At 45.5% G+C, this 17476-nt stretch overlaps 1 protein-coding gene across 5 annotated transcripts in view; it reads left to right on the plus strand.

The window, feature by feature from the left end:
- Positions 1–15163, plus strand: part of LOC119389897 (atypical protein kinase C) — a 40142-nt gene extending 24979 nt beyond the window's left edge. For all 5 annotated transcript variants that reach the window (XM_049414578.1, XM_037657315.2, XM_049414579.1 and 2 more), the window contains 5 exons: positions 310–435; positions 965–1044; positions 2634–2723; positions 2897–3012; positions 9064–15163. In XM_049414578.1, coding sequence (XP_049270535.1) covers positions 310–435; positions 965–1044; positions 2634–2723; positions 2897–3012; positions 9064–9151 — 500 coding nt within the window. In that variant the 3' untranslated portion in view covers positions 9152–15163. The remainder of the gene's footprint in view (positions 1–309; positions 436–964; positions 1045–2633; positions 2724–2896; positions 3013–9063) is intronic.
- The last annotated feature ends 2313 nt before the right edge of the window (positions 15164–17476 follow it).

Raw genomic sequence — 17476 nt, forward strand, 5'->3', positions numbered from 1 at the left:
GTTATTTTGTGCCTGTCTACGTCTTCACAGGAATGCTGTTGTTGAAGTGATGATGAGCAAAGGCCAGCCAAAAAGGACCCTAATTGTTTTCAGAAAGTTGGTCTCCCACAACTTAACTGCCTGACAGCCATCAATTTCTCGTGCTCAAATGTCAATTATACTAATGTATCTGCCTTCCAGTGCCACTCGTGAAAATCCTCACTAGAGGTACAGCTATTTCTAAAATTGTGGCAAACTCAAGTGGATTTATTGATGAGAATCATCACGTTCTATCACTGCTGACCTTTGTCTCTGTGGAATGACTTGCAGACTTCAGCGTAGACTGGTGGGCATTGGGTGTGCTCCTGTACGAAATGCTGGCAGGCCACTCTCCTTTCGACATCATGGGCACCAGCGAGAATCCCGACGAGAACACCGAAGATTTCCTCTTCCAGGGTGAGTAAGCCTTGGTGCATGCATCATTGCAGTGTGGAAATGGTGTTTCTGCGGGAGTGCAGCTAGTGTCGTGACTGTGGTGCACCGGTACCATGCTCGTGAGACCGAAGAAACAACAACATTGATTTGGTTTTGCATGATGCCAAAATATCCCTCCGATTATCTCAATGCCTACTGGGAACTCTGCTATCATGTCGTATTCTTGACATGTTAATTAAAGTACATGAAAAACACAATTCATGCATCCAGTGCATTTGTGGAGCATGTGGTGTTTTTCACATAAAAATTAGTCTGGAAACATAATATAATAGTGTAATACATATTATGAAACATTCCATAATATAAGAACATAATATAGGATAATTTTTTCATAGGCTCTCTTGGCTGCTTGAGAATTGAACATTCTTAATATAATGTTTAAATCTTGAGAGAATAAGGTTTCAATAATTAATGAAATATATGTTTTTGGTGGTTTGTGAAGAATTGCATTGTCCGTGACCCATTCTGTCTGCATTTGTTTATCCTACAGCAATCCTCGAGAAGACGATCCGTATTCCACGCTCTATTTCGGTCAAAGCTCAGTCTGTGCTCAAAGGGTTCTTGAACAAGGTGGGTTCGTCAATGCTTCAAACATTTCATTGTGCACTGACAATGTTTGTGAGGTTTCAGTTCTTGTGTCTTCATTAATGTCTCTTGCTAAAGTAGGTTGCGTGTTTTAAGAACATTTGAAGGGATCTTCTACGAATAACATGGCGTAAAAGCTTACGTAAATAGTGGGCAGCAACAAGCAAAGCCCGTGTACTCGCCGGTTTACAATCAGCTATGTCAGCTTGAGATAGTAGCTTGAACATAAAATCGTTGTCTGTTCAATAAGTGCTGTGAATTACCATTTCATTGCAGTGGCATGTCGGTTCTTGTTAATACCGAAGGCAGTATTACTTGATGGGGACACCTTCAGTGAAATATGCGGCTTGCGGTTGTTATAGGCATGAACCTTACTACAGTAGAACCCCGCTGATACGTTTTTGAAGGGACCGTAGGAAATAAACGTAAGAGACTGGAAACGTAAGAGCCGAAAAACAGGAAAAACGGCAAAATATTTAGTAGTACAGAATTTTACTTCAATTCTTACGAGCAGCACGAAAATTGGCGCGCTCAGCCGCGATCTAGTCGATGGATAGAAACGTGGAGCTTAGGACGGCCTTATCCACAGAAATGTAATCAACATATGTGATTTTTTTAGCACCAACAGCTGTAGGCATGAAAGAACTAAGCACACGCAATCACGACCGGCGCGGCGAGTCCGACCGCGAACCGCACGCACAACCATGCTAACCATGCGAGCTCCAACCAGCTCGAACTCCTCCCGTTCTCCGACGAATAACGATGATGATGAGTCTACTGAGTCTACGCCAACGCGATGGCAGAAGTGAATGCCAATCTCGAAGGCCTTGCTTTCGCAAGCAATTACGTCACACATGCCATGTTTGTGCAATGCAAATCTCAGAGGCTGTGCTTTTGTCAATAGTAAATACTAATCTCGAAGGCCTTGCTTTCGCGAGCAGTTACGTCATGGACGCCATCTTTGCAATTTGAATCTCGAAGGCTATGCTTTTGTTTGCATCAATTGAAAGGTTCTGTTGCTTGCGCCTCTCATGCGGCTAATATTACGGTCAAACGAGGCCAAGCTGCGTGAAAATGCACCATGGCCGCTCTCTTTGGTAGTCACTCGGTCGGCTCTGGGCGCACTTCGCGACGTATCATACGGGAACGGTCCGACAGTTACGACGTAACAGCGGGGTTCCCAATACATTGTATCCTATGGGAGCTATGCCGGGACCGGCGGAAAACGACGTAACAGCCGGGAAAACGCAGCAGTGAGGAACGTAACAGCGGGGTTCTACTGTATTATAACACAATTCAGAAAAGAGCTTTGAAAAAGCTCTTTTAGCAGTTACTGTACAGCCTTTCAGAAGATGTGCGCTCTTGTATCTCATTCTCGTATAGTTTTTTGTAATGATAATAATAAAGTACATATTTTCATAACTGAAAAGAAAATTGTTAGTGCTAGCACCTAGGTGTGCATAAGGATAAGTGTGTGTTGCATGTTGTTTCATAAACAGTGTACCAAGTGTCATTCTATTCTCAACCAGCCAACTCATTTCTGTCTTTCACGCCTTCTTTGTTCATTTCACCAGAACCCTGTTGAGAGGCTAGGTTGTCACCCGACCACAGGCTTCAGCGACATCATGTCGCATGCATTCTTCAAGAGCATCAATTGGGAGCAGGTCAGTGTCCTTTCTGTTATATAACACTCTGTGGCGTTACTGCTGTTTGTTGACTCTTGTACATGGTTAGTTGCTTCCAAGTCAAGTGTCGTGCTTTTTGCTTAAGATGCACCCTTTCCCTGCTTTCCCAATAACGTCCACGTGCACGTCTCACGTGGCCTTCTTTCTTCCAGCTGGAGGGAAAACAGGTGACTCCGCCGTACAAGCCCAAGCTCGGCACGGAGCGCGACTTTGAGCACTTTGACCCGCAGTTCACGAGCGAGCCTGTGCAGCTGACTCCCGATGATACGTGAGTGGCCTTCCTTCCTCCCTTTCACTTTTCTCACTCTCTCCAATGCTTTTGTTTCTTTTGTATAACGCTGTCTTATCTCTCTTGTACTGAAGTGAGCAATCAATAGTCCCTTGTGGAGTGGAGGTCTGACGAAGCGTGTGAGGTTGCAGTCAGTAGAGAGGACTTGCGGCATTTACAACTGCAACGCAGAAAAGATTGGCACAAGGGTTCAGTGACCATAGAGCAAGGTCATGATTAGCATTAGAAATCTGGACTTTAGGATGAGTTACTTTCTGCTGGCCACTCCTGCTTTAAAGGGTACTGAACAAAAATAGGAAAGAAATGATAAAAACGTCAAAATTATGCTCAGAAGATGAGACTTTTCAGACAGAGTTCATTTCACATGTTTTTGACCAGTTGACTGTATTTTTGGAGAATTGTGGGCGCAGTGGCTGCACACCACTGCTCATGAAGCTGCTCATCGACGGCCGTGATGTTAAGTGTCCCTGTGGCGGAAACAGGGTGCACATTTTCATGTCTTATTATTTCCCTTTCTCCACCTCTCCTTTGCATACCACTGTCCCCCTTCCGCAAACAAAGGCACGGAGACGGGCCCCACCCGGGAGCATTGTTCGCTGTCAGTGCCATTAGCACTGGTTTTAGAAACCGCAGTCGGATCAGAGCGGGTTGACAAACATGGTCAACAGCTGGCATGGTTAGCATGCCTAGGGTTAGCAACTCTTCAATGAAGGGAGTCAGGACAGGGAAAGGGGGGGGGGGGGGGGGTCACCAACATAGGGAGCCAGCGAAATTAGTTTTCTTAATTGCGGTATCTTCCACACAAATGCATTGTTTTTTTTATTGTTTCGGCCTCTTGAAGCGGTACTTCATCTTGTTACATGCTGCTTGCAGCACTTCCTCTTGCTAATGTACTCGTAAAAGTTGTCGCGCTTCTCACCGAAGTTCAGCTAAAGTAGCTGAAGCCCCTCGCAGCTACTGCTAGCCACCGCAACATTGCTTCGCGTGTGTGATTCGTGAGAACCTCATGTTCGGTAGCGTGACACACGTTGTCGGGCGCGTGTTGGATCACATACAAATTTAACTGGAAAAAATCTGGGACAAATGCTGTCCCAACAGGAACGATGTCGGACTCGGGATGATGTATGAAAAGTCGGGACAGTCTTGCAAAATCCGGGACGGTTGGTAACCCTAGGCACGCTTGCTTCCGGGGATGTTAAATGTGACCTCCTTCAGTTCACGGCATGGCCACTAGATGTGGCAGTTTGTGAAAAACACATTACATTTCGTTGTTTTGTTCAGTATCCCTTTAACACGTAGATCATGCCATTAGTACTCTCGTCTTAACATGCTGAAGAGCAAGATGCCCAGTGTTGCCATTTTCACGCTGCGGTATTCTCCACTTATGCTAATCTGTTTCTGTTGCAGTGGTGCCAGTGTCCTAAAGTAGTATCCTAGGCTGATACCATTTTCAGGTGGTCACATTCGAGCAGGGCGTAGCCAGACTTTTTTTTTTTTTAGGGGTGTTCAGCCATCCTTTAGCTATGTTTGTGCATGTGTTTGTATGTATGTGTGTGTATATACATATGCAAAATTAAAAAATTTCGGGGGTTGAATTCGCCCAACTGGCTAAGCTAAGCCTGGCTAAGCTAATGCTTCCAAGAGTGCAATCATTTTCGCAGCAGTGTTTTGGGTGACTATAACCGAACACTTCGCATTCTACCCACTTAGAGGGTAAGAGGGTAAGGTGTTGCATTGTTAAATGCAAAGGCGTTGGCTCAGTTCCCAGTTGCAATGGCCACATTTCAATGGGGTTAGATGCAGAAAAACATGCGTGTACTTAGATTTAGGTGGAGGCTAAAGAACCCCGTGCAATGGCAGTCAAGAATAATTCAGAGTCAACCCGCTATGGCTGTTTCATTGAGCTTTAAAAGCCAGTGTCTAAGTTTTCTAGGTGTCCAAAATGCTGGCGTTAAAAATACCTTGAATAATTTTAAGCTTTTTTCTCCCAGATGTCATCCGCTGTAATGGAAAGTTTCTGCTGCTTTAGTTTTTGCTTCTTTTATCTAGAGTTAATAACTTTGTGGGGCACAGCCGCAAACAATGAAGATTGAGTGGCACTTAAGAAATATGCTTTCGCAGGACATGGGAGGGGGAAGCACTGGTCGGCATTCACGTGTCAGCCCGATATCTGTGTATGTAACAGCATGAAATGCTCTGAAGATAACGTATGGGGATGTGCACTTAGTGGGCAAGGTGCTAGAGAGGATGTCTGCGTCAACTGCAAAGTGCCCAGAAGAAAGACTGTGGAGATAACGTGTCACTTTAGGTCTTCTAAGGACCAGACCGCAAAATGTGAAAGATACAGACAGCCGTTCCATTTTCCTGTAGCTATTTCCTCTTTTCACCTAGCACTTCTTTCGCATATTTTTTTTTTAGAACCTTCGTTATCACTCTGGTCTGCCACTTATCTGTCTGGTGACCTTCCCATGTGTCATCGCGCACACGTTCCCGACAGCCTGCCTGTCCTCTTTGGAGCCGCCTTATCTCTTGTGTGTGCCGTTATCTATTTTGGCACAGCGTGTTGCTCGCGGTAGCATGGCGTGGGAGGCATCAGAGGTCATGTTGGGTGCTGTTGCGGTCCCGCTCTTGGCTCAGTTTCTGCCCATTCCTCCGTTGTCGAGCGACAAGTGCTGCCACCTGGTTCGATGCAGCGGAAACTGCGATGTCCAACCCTGGCAGCATTTAGTTGAGACGTGTTCAGGCATGCAGAGCAGTTGCGGAAGATGTACGTTCACTTGTCTCAGATTACTGGTTGCATCATGCCTCGTGCACGTTTGTAGAGTGTACTGCGTTTTATTGTCCGAAAGTCTGCTCGCAGCCAGAGCGATCCGTTTTTGCTTCAAGGATAAGCTGCGTATCTTTATTGGCCTCTCTTCCATACAACTTTCCGTTGCTGCAGCCTTTTCCAGCTTCAATAAACACAGCATTGGTTATCTTTCTGTTTTTGTCACCAAGGGCTGTGACAAAGTTATGCTGGCCTTTAGGTGAGAAGTTGAATCCATCCAATTTTTACATGAGTGGCTGCATCTGCTATTTGTTCTTGTTGAACAGCTTTAGACATCACGAGCTCAACGCTTTACATTACACGGCACCCCTTAATGCACCCTTTTTTTTCTTGTTGTTGCTTCTACAAGAATGTACTGTTCCTCGGCATATATTTCAGGTTTGGGAAAGATCGTAGATGTCCCATGGGTGCTGTAGGCGTCCTATGGGTGCACACAAAGTGCTTGCCTGTCTGGCAAGGCCAGACACTTAGCATTGCTTGCTTACGTTGTCGTCGTACTGCAGCTCGTCCGTAGCAGGATGTAAAGATAACATTGACACGGCGTGCTGCATTGGGTGTGTGTGTCGAGTCTTAGGATAAAAACAAGTGGTTATCATCTCGGCTTGAATGGTAATAGACCTAGGAATGCTGTCTGTATGCGAAATGCAGAGGCATGTTAAAGAACCCCAGGTGGTCGAAATTGTTTGCAGTCCTCCACTACAGCATCTCTTATTGACTAAGTCACTTTGGGACATCAAACCCTATACTTTGGGATGCCAACCATCCTAAAGGTGGAGGAGAGATTAGTCAGTGAGGAGCGGGGAGGTAGTAGTATCGATATATTTTGGCTTTTTTTTTTTTGTCGGTCGTGCAATGTTGCGTGTACATAGTAGAGCAATTATGCGTCTGATGATCTACCAATTGAGTTACGATGCCGGACGTACCCCCTGTCCGCTTTGTTGGGTATTGCTGCCCTACAAAGAAATGAGCACCTGGAAACATTCCCTTTCTTCCATTTTTTGGCATGTAGAGGGTTTTAGCAGTCGCTGTTCCAAAGCCATGGAGGTTGAGATGACCATTGCCCTGCGACGGGCCTTGTCATTCTCAGAATGTTGCTTTAAAATCTGTAGCAAAGACCATATCTGCGCTTCTCTTGTGCATTGAATACTCTCCCAGGATTCCAGACTGTGTACATAAACAGCTTGTTTCGTCGCAAACAGGTGCCCCACAAGATCTACGAGATTGTGACGACCCTATCAGTGCTGTGTCACCTGTTTTTCGAGTGTGTGCGCAGCGTGCGAGATTGTTGCCAGATAGCGAGACAGATCGGGTCGAGCTTGCACGAGTGCGGACTGTCGTCTGTTACCATACATGGCTAGGATGTGTACTTGTTTCCTTAGCACTGCCACTCGGCAGGTGTTTTGTTGGCCGTGGCATTCCTTTGCAATGAGCGTTTGATGAGACATCTGCTGCTTTCTTTTTTCACCACTTCCAGTCGGTGGTTGTGCTTGTGTGTGCATGCAGGCACAATTCTGTGGAGCAGAAAGAAGGGGTATCTAGAAAAGCTGTGATGTTGCTCGGTCATTTGCACTCTCAGTTGCACGACCAGTTGCATGGTCACTTGTGAAAAAGAGACAGTTGCCTACAGAACCAGTATGGGAAAAGAGACAGACTAGTAGCCATGTATGAATGTGTACGCTGCTTTGCTCAAGATGCAAAATCATACCGGTGCGATAGCCTTGCGTACTATACTTGGATATTTGCACACGCCTTATAGGGGCCCTCCAACACTTTTTTTGAAGCGCCTACATCGCTGCCGACCGCATCAACGCGTAGTGGCGCTGGCCAGAACTATTTCGGGCGGAAATGACGAAGATGAGCGCTGGCCTATGATTGGATAAATGTAACGTTAGAAGTAATAACGGCGTTGCATCACAAGAGAGGTTGTTATTGGTTTTAATTTTTTATTTAGCATGCTTTTTTTCACTGAACGCCAACTATATGAACGATCTTAGACTTTTTCAGCTTTAAAACTGCAGCGCCCGGCAAAGAATGCGCCGAATGCCACGAACGCCACGGCACTGGAGGAAACGCGCTGGGGACGCTCCAGGCGCCGTTGTTTGAAGAAACTGAAGGGGAAAAAATGTAAGAGCGTTGATATATACGCCGTCGCAACAAGAAAGATGACTAAAACTACGAAACATGATAGAGGCGTTCGCGATCTGCCTTGTTTCGCACATCCAGTTCACTCTTAATGCGCCACATTGTTTGTTACTATCGCAACGGCGTCATCATTACATTGGAAAGAATGGGCAACATTGTATGCAAGCTTCCCGTACGTAGGATCTTTCAGTTCATTTCATTGGGGCGCCATCAGACGTCACAGGGCGAGTGAAACGTGGTAGGGTGGCCCTGCAAAAATCGAGTTGAGGGTAGGCCTCCATTTTATTGTATTTTCAGTGTTCTAGGCTGAATAACTTCGGACCACGTGCCCCTATCGCTGCCGTTCTTGCTGCACTAATCTCTTCAGCCTTCAGTCTACGCAACCCAAAAGTAAAAAATGTAAAACAGTGAGGTCTGGAAAAGTGTTAGAGGGTCCCTTTAAGCTGGATCTCTGCATGCTGCCTAAGCTGCTCTCATGCAATTACGCAATAGGTGTAGGGTGCATGATTATATAAATTACGAATAGTGTTTCCTCAACTACTGTGATGGTTTTCAGGTATATCTGGCCGGTGACATCAGCGCAATGCACATGTACATCGGATAAACATGAAGAAACATGAATGCATATTTTTGAAATGTTCTGATACCAGGATTTGTACTTAAGGCCTCCTGTGCCAAAACCTGGCGCTCTGACCAGTACAGCACAGTCACGTGCTTCATTGTGCGTGATAGACCAGACCACCTTTAAGAATGCCTCGTGTGGAAGCAAGCATGTTCAGATGCTTGGCACTTTTACCACAACGCTGATGGTTTTCTCAAGAACTTACCTCGTGCAAACTATCGGTTCGGTACGCTTGGTGCGTCTTCACATCACTATTGTAGAGTCTTTGAGTCACCATCATACTATTCACATTCGCAATGATCACAATGAATTTCTGCTGCTATTTTTTTCATTTTCAGCCTTGCTGCTCGTAAGCAGATCTTTTGTGTTGTCACAGTTTCCCCATGTCCCAAGCGGCGAGCACTCCCTAACATTGCTTTTTTTTTGTCTTCTTTTCCAGGAGACTCATCTCGAAGATTGACCAGTCGGAATTCGAGGGATTCGAGTACGTCAACCCGTTGCTGATGTCGCTGGAGGATTGCGTGTAGCTGCCCCCTGTATTATCTCCCTCTCTCGTTTGTTGTTTCGTTTCCGGTCCATGTCTCGACACACGTGTGGAGACTCAAGGGCCTGTTGCGCGCCTTTTCTCCGGATTGCGCGTGAGAGCTTCGGGGCCCGCAACACGGGCAGACCAAAACGGGGCCAAGCCAGCTCATTAAGCATTCCTGCTCATTTTTCGAGTGTCCGGCGCAAGGAAATCGCCTAGCATTGCAGCTGTTCTTGAAAGGCGTCGACCGCGGTGTCATTGGCACCGTAACTAGTAGTATCTCCTGAGCACTTGACCACAGGATTGGGCTGGCTTCCTGCCTTCTGTGGACCACACACACACACACACACCCCTCAGAGGAGGCCTTCTTTTTAATTAGTCCGAGATAGTTTCTCGCGCAGATTTTATCGCGAGCGAGTGTTGGTGCACGGGCATGCGTTGTTTTGCTTGGGGCAAGCGTTTCCTCAAGCTTGTCGGTGCGCGTGCGTTACGTGTTGTTGCCTTCCGCTGCCGTCGTTGCTGGGTGGTGGAGAAGTGCTTGTCGTAAGGCTCGGTGTGCTAGTGCAGATAGCACAGAATTGTATCTGCAGAGCCATTTGCTGTTGTTAAGCGAGACACAGTTCTTTTCCTACGATACTTAAGAACCGCGTAGCTGCGCTGTATCATCATTTGAGCCAGAGTTTTCTCTGCATTCTTCCCCTTTCTGTTTTGTGCTGGAAAGAGCAGCCAACATATTGTTTCTGCAAGTTAGAAATGGTTTTCAAAGTAGCTTGTTTCGACAAAACGCTTAAAGACATGCAGAGTGCGTACTCATTGTCTCAGTTTTCATATTGTCGGGTCGTCATCATGCAGCTGCCCTGCTCACTGAAAGTAGCCATCAAAGTGTGAGCAGTTCACAGGTGGCATTCCCTCCAGTGGCAAACGTCCTATTGCCAGGTAGCACTTTCTGTTGGGTTGTTGTGCGCACGTGTATCGAGAAGCATCGCGGTGTTGCTCCTCAAGGCCACGGCATCCTTTTGGGGTCTAGTTTTTGGGTCGTCAAGAGCCGAGTAGAACCCAGGTGCTGCTGTGTTTTATCATAGTATTAGGCGTTCTTTTTTCTTCCTTCTCGTCCCGACACGCCAGGGACCGACCTACAAAAGAGTCGCATTCCATCCATCACTGTGAACAGTTCTAGTTGTCTTTTTTTCACCACCAAATTGGACCAGTGCTGTCGGCACCACAGACTCTCTTCCGAGTTTCTAAGCCTGCTTTCCTGTGATGTTGTATGCCAACACAAAGTCGTCTGCGTTGAGAATGGTTCAGGTTTGACTGCCCAGTGCTAGCTTATAGTTTAGTACTTAATTTGCGTGTTGATTACTGCTGACCAAGATATAGGCTGAAGCGTAACGTATATCGCTCCTAAGAGAATTACATTTTTTCCGACGTAATTTTGCTCCGCAAGACAGTAGTCAATATTCCCAGGTGCGCTTATTTTTCCCTCTGATTCTGCTTGCCCACATGGTAGTGTTACCAACAAGGAAGTTCCAAGCAAACAGTTTAAAAACACTTGCACGCTTTGGGGCGTATTTCTGTCACAATGGTGACTATTACTGGATTGCGAGCCTTTCCTTGCTTTTAACACCGCACTTCGGCTACTTTCGTGTCGTTAATGGCATGCACGTTATCAACGGGTCATTGTAATTTTTGATAGGAGAGTAGTGCGTGCTGAGTTCTCAGAAAAGGAAGCACACGCAAGCAAGATGATGATTGCTGTTGTGTGACGAAAAGAAAAAATACCCAAAGGGATGCAAGTGAAGAGCAGTGTACCACGAATTTATGCTTTACAGAATGTCATGGGCGATGCTACGCTCTAAGTGGTGTGACACAAAGCAAGGTGAACTTAGCTGAAGAAAAGGCTTGCCAACTAGAGCTTTGTTTTGTTTCATGCGCTTTGGGACAGCGCTAGGGGTGACGGAGAAAGCAGCCAGTAAAGCAGCTCGTTTGCTCATCGTTAGCGGCAGATGACAGTGCTCTCCGGTCGTAGCTTTTAATTAATGGTGGTGCCACTTTTCTAGGTTTCATATTCGAAAGTTTTAGAACTGTGAGTAGGAACTGTTGTCTGATCTAGTACAACTCCTTTTCACATTGTGGGCACCTAGCGGCGTTGTTGCCGTCGTCACTGTTGGGGCAAAGAAAAGTAGGTGCAACTTAGTCGGCAGATGTCGTGACACGTATGTAATTAGGATTCCACTAGCAGGTACTTGAGATGTGATAGTAAAGTAACGTGGCACCTTTATGGCCTTCGCTAGTTGTTAGTGACCTGATCTTACTACTTGTACCAATTTGGAGCATATAGGCAGCGAAACGCTTACAGTAACATGTTTTGGCTGTAAGTTTTAATCTTACCAAATGGAGGGAGGATGGCATTTCTTCGGTCAGCAGCGAGGCAACCCTTAACGGGCTGCTTCGATATGAGTGATGCATTTATAGAAACCGTTTGTTGAATGATAGGCCATTTTTTAGAGTGTTTCTAGAAAGACCGTTCCTGCCATGTGCACTTTGAACACGCTACAGTGTGACCCTCACCAGCACTTCTCGTATCACGTGGAAACTAGCAGCAGAGAGCGTTTTCTCAAAGTTAGCGAGCATATAAGGTGGTTCCTTTTCTACAGTTTCTTTTTTTAATTGCAGATTGTCGAGTTCTCGTTGTCTTATCTGGTGCTGACACCTAGAGAGTACTTGTGTAAACGTGCGCAGGGCTCACGTCAGTTTCAAGATCAGTCAAGTTTTATCCTTTTAAAATTGTCACAGGCTGCTTTTTTACTTTGTGGCGGCAAGTGCCGTAACTATCTCATTCCATTTTTTGTTTCTTTCCTCCACATTGCCCTTAGTAACAGTAGGCGCGTTAACACTTTTGATGAACCATTGTCTCGCACATTCCGGTCGCCAGTGTCACTTTTAGAGATGGCTTATGTGATGTGTAAAGTGTGTCGACATGTGATGCGGCCTTCTCAAGAGGACACAGAGATAAACTAGGTTATCTCTGAACAGTATGTGGAGATGTTATCATGGGGAGCACTGAGGGGCCAGAAAGGAAGTGAAAAAAAAAATATCTTTATCAGGGCTGTTCATTGATTAGTTTTAGTTATTTCTGAACCGAAAAAAAAAAAGGAAGTGAGAGCTACAGCTTACTGCTGTCATAATTCAGGCACTTGATGTTTGTTGATTCAGTTTTACCTTTGTTTCGCTCGCCATATTTCCAAGGGTGATTTGGAACATCCCAACATCCACTGGGAGCGGGTATGTAGCGTACATCAAAGCATGTCAGCACGATTTCGACTTCGGAGTGCTTTTCAAAGCACTGCTTGCTGTCGCAGATCTTGGACAGGGGTGTAAAGGTCATTCCAAGCTGAGGCTCCTAATTCGATAAATTCATTCCGCTGTTTTGATGACCTCTTCTTGTTGAAGATGACTTGTTGAACGGCTCCCTTCCTATCGTCGTTGAAGGCCAAAGCGTTCGCCGCGAACGTGTGTACACGACGAAGCATGCTAAATGCTCTGTCAGTGCGATCGAGCCTTATTTTCTTTCGTCAACCGCAAAGTATTTATATGACTGTAATGTATCACATTGCATATTTTTTACTTCGTTTTACGTTTTGTGATTATTACTTGTCGTTTGTTGCCGTTTTGCTCATTGTCATATTACCTTGTTGTGTTTTTTTTTTTCTGATTGTGCATCTGCGCACGTATATATACATATATATATATATATATATAGCAGTTTGGCCAAGGTCACCAAGCTGCAGTTATGCTGTTACTCCACCATGGGCACTTGATTATTATAGATTTTTTCTTATGCCTTAATTTTTTTTTCAGCTCAGTTTCTAAACACCTCATGACAGTGCTCAGTTGTGCTGACATTCCTGTTGCCTTTTCCTTTTTTCTCGATCTACAAGGTGTGCTAATGTGCTTTTGTGGCACGCTGCGCGTTTCATTTTTAACAATCCACTGCATTGTTTGTAATCGTGACGTTTTTTGTGAATACTACACGCTTCCGCTCGTCATAGTGGCTGCTTTTCATGGCATGCACTTTGTTGTACAGGAGACTGAACTTTCGCCACGTTTTCATAACCTTCTAATAAATATATATGTATGTATTATATATTATACGTACACCTAATCGAAAATGATGTCCGAAAAAAGGTTGCCTCGTCACTTCGTGGAAAGTAACAGTTTTCGGGCGCTCGTGAAATGGACGCTCGTCGACCCTTACTATAATTTGGTCACCATTGGCCGTAGACGGGTCGACACTTGTACAGCGAACGAGAAAGGCATATGAAATATTTATTCTGTTTTACATTCACAGTGGAAGCGCAAATTTGTAGTGTACGAGAGAAGGCAAGAAGAGATAACGCAGTTGCAGCCACCACTAAGTTTCATTTACAGGAATGACTGCTACAGGAACGCAAGCACACCAGAATATATTACTTGATGGCAAACAGTGACCATTTTTCTATTCTCATCTAAGTGGTGAAACACTTGGTTCGCCATATGGATTCTATACTAAAAAGATACCTTTTTGGTTCACTGCACGTGTGTGACGATGTGAAATGCGTCATTGTGTTCATGTTTCAACAAAATTAGCGCTTTACATACGAGATTGTTGTTCTTGTAGCTGTTTTCCTTCTTAGCTAAGCATAGTTCTGACTGCAGTGGCCATGTTGTCTGCTTTGTTTCCCCTTGCTTCCCCTGTCACCTACCATGCATTTGCGCTGGCATTGTGAATGTAATCAGCCACCAACTACCTAGCTGTCAAAACTACCGACATGACAGCACTTCCTTGTACCACGTCCTTTCGCCATGCCCAGTGGAAAGGCAGTTTGAAGTTGTAGCTTTTTACCGAGAAAGAAAAAAAGAATGGTTTGGTTCGGGCACTTCCTGTAATGCTGTGGGCGCTCTAAATTTCATTCAACAACAAAAATCTCTACGGCACAATTTATTCTCTAAAGGGTGTTGCTTAAATTGGGTGTGTGCACGCAATGCTGAAGTCGTTAACACCCTTAAAGGTGTAGCAAAAAAATCTTGACAGCGTTCAGTGTACGTTTGTTCACTATATCTCTGTCTACGGTGCAACAGATCTTGCAAGACCCTAAGCGTCATTGCATATTGTGACGCATCTGTTCTGGATATTCCGGAGTTGTATTTAAAGTCACGCTAAACAGTATGAAATGTACGTGAGGGAACATGTAAATTATGTTAAAATACTGACTCGCGCTAATGCCATAGGTGCACTGGTTACTATGTCTGTTGAACAGTTTTGCCTGCTGGGATACATCGGTTAACGTTTCCTGAAGGCCGCAGGTGAATCTGCATCAACTAGCTGAATGTACAAAGTGAGGTGTTTGCACACACTGTTCCTTGTACACTTTGATGCCACGTTGTGCATTAATTTTTCAGAAGTAACTTCAATTCTTTTGTGTGTATGTGCAACGCGGTCTGTTAAACTCCCTCCACGTGTTTTGATCACGAAAATGTGGCGAATTTAACTGAATTGTCTTTCCATTTTTTTGGCCTTTGACGACTTGCATCGCATGAGCACTGCCGTTCAGCGGATATGGAATTACAGACACAGAGGCCTTTTCTTGTCCTTTATAACTCCTGTACACTCGGCATTTTTTAATTTTTTTTGACAGATTTTTTCGTGCGTGCTGTCTGTATACATACAGCAAAAGGCGCGCTCGTCAAAGTGAGTACACGCACGACCGCGTGCCTCTTCCACATAGACCTATGTCTCCGTTCGCATTAAACTTTTTGAAGCGCTTTGTGGATGTAATCGCTGTCGCAATGTCAACCTGCCTCTTGATTATGCATATCTGTTGTTTGCCACTTCGAGAAGTTGCACGTGCCGTGGCATTTCACGACATGCGCGTGTTGACCCTGCTGCCGTGTAGTTGTTCACACTAATGCTCTATAGCTGTACTCACCGTGAAATAAAGTGAAAAAGTATTGTACAGAGGTGATCATAGCAGAATGTGTGCCGTGTGATTTCTTTGACGTTGGCTCTACACCATCACGGGTCGTTTCAAAGGAGTTCACGTGTTTTGAAACGTTATGAATAAATGTGCTCAAACACTAAGCTGTGGTGGGTTCACTATGCAAACAAATTTTTGCTGTAATTGAAAAACAAGCCTGTCGATTTTTGTTCAAAAAAACTCGGACCACGAGTTTCATTTTATGAAATTCCCACCACTTATCATTTATGAACTCTTAAAAGCAGTGGCTATCGGTCGCATCTATTTACGCGTATTCATGAAGCCACTGTATCTGGCACAAACAAAACTGAGGTAAAATAACCTCTTTACGATAATTGCTACTTGCACCTTTCTTTGACTGATGACAAGTTTTATTTTCTTGCACATGTTCATTTCCCTGTAGCTCATTATTGCACGTTAAACTACTAATAACTTGCTCAGTAATGTTCTGATGGGATAATTCGTTGGCCTCTGTTGCCACCAACAAAAAATCTGGCCCCTCGGTTCCACTGTGCGGTCATATGTCGCAACCTGCCATACTACCCCCTTGCACGAAGTTCACATCTTTTGAAAGTACCGCCACACCTCGCGCTCCGCCATCGCGCACCTCCTCGGCCTATCCGCGACCTCACCAGTTTGCGCCGGTTTTTTTTCTGCACGACGATTGGTCTCCCTGGGGTTGCCCTTGGAAACGCGCGGATGTTGTGTTTTTTGCTTATGTATTTCTCTTTAATTCGCGCCATTTTTTGCCTTGGCTCAGCGTAGCGAACGTTACGCGCTTTGTTTTCAGCGCTGTGTACCGGCGCTATACCGTGCTTTTGTGCATATATATAACTGCAGCAACGAGCGTAAAAATGGTTATACACGTTTCATGATACCTCAAGGTAAGCGCGATGTACTGCGCAAGAAGCAGTAGCTGCGCAACATTTGCTGAAAGAACTTTGTTCCGACAAAGAACGGTGTTGTTTGCGAGGTAAGGCGCCTTTATTGTCCTCGGCATGCTGAACATTCTGCGTCACCTCGCACGTCGTCAACTGTTATTCAGTCTGAAATTCACAACTCTACAATCTGCTTTTTTCGCTGCGGACAGTTATGTAGATACAGCTTCTAGGTCGCACTTTGCGTGATTGTTGGGGTCCGTTTAACGTGAATGTTTGGGCGAGTCGGCACAGGAAATTCACAGCACGAAAAAAAAAAAAGAAAACTTTTGTTTTCAAAATTCAAGCATCGCTCATTAGCAAATAGCATAGTACTGCGACAAGAAAACGGGCAGGGCATCTGTTCAAAGTTATGAAGATAGAAAGAACAACGTAAGCTTTGGAAACTTTTGTTAACACTGTACTTTTGTGAAACGAAGTTTCGTGAGGCGGTTACCGTTCTAACGTCCCGACCAGCTGCCACCTGTGCGTGCCGCGAATTAGGGCGTGCTAACGACGGCGCCAGCAAATGGATGCAATTTATACGGCCTGTAACGACCTCTGCTAAAAGCCTCTAATGCGAACGAAGCAAGGTGACGCGCAGGGCGAGCGAGTTGGCTCAGATGCGCAGTGCATGCAGCTTCGATACCATGCCTTGCATGTGTTTGACATTTACTGAAGCGCCTACTGTACAGTTGGTACAGTACTCGGGTGACTCGGGTACAGAACTCGGGCATTGAAACGCGGAACTTTAGGGCTAAGAAATGCGCGTACTCACGTTTCCAGCGTGTGCACTTCGTGTCATATCGGCGTAATTTTGACTCGAACACTTACATCAGAGCTGATGTAATCGGGGGTCTGCCCAGAGGACCGGAGCCTGCCAGAGTCCCGGGGAGATGTCGAGGAGAGGAGCCCAGAGCTGTTAACAGTAACGTTTATTTACAGGTAGCGTGTTGCTACATGATGGGGTTAGCATCATGGAAGCTCTCGGAGCTCGTGAGAGCTTGAGAGAACTTGTGAGAGCTTCTCGGGAGCGCATCGGCGCTCGCATTTTATGTCCTGGCCTTCCCAGGGTTCCCTGTAGGAAAAAAACAATGGAGGCCAGGACAGTCCAATGAAAATTTCCATCTTCACCTCCGCCCCCAAAAGGGGAAGGTGAAACGCCGCCTCCTTCCCAACCCACGAAAGGAGAAAGAGGCACATCCAGTTCGTCCCATGGCGAGGGAAAAACACTGCCCACCGCGCACACACGGCACAGCACGAAGACGTTGAGTCTTACGTGGAAGTCAATTTCGTAGTCTGTTGCAATGATGGTTATGCGCGAGGCAGACCACGAATTGTGGAAACAGCGGCAACAAGGCGCCACGGAGAACGTGGGAAATGCATCCGCAGACG

The sequence above is a fragment of the Rhipicephalus sanguineus genome, chromosome 4, assembly GCF_013339695.2.
Source record: "Rhipicephalus sanguineus isolate Rsan-2018 chromosome 4, BIME_Rsan_1.4, whole genome shotgun sequence".
Classification (NCBI taxonomy): domain Eukaryota; kingdom Metazoa; phylum Arthropoda; class Arachnida; order Ixodida; family Ixodidae; genus Rhipicephalus; species Rhipicephalus sanguineus.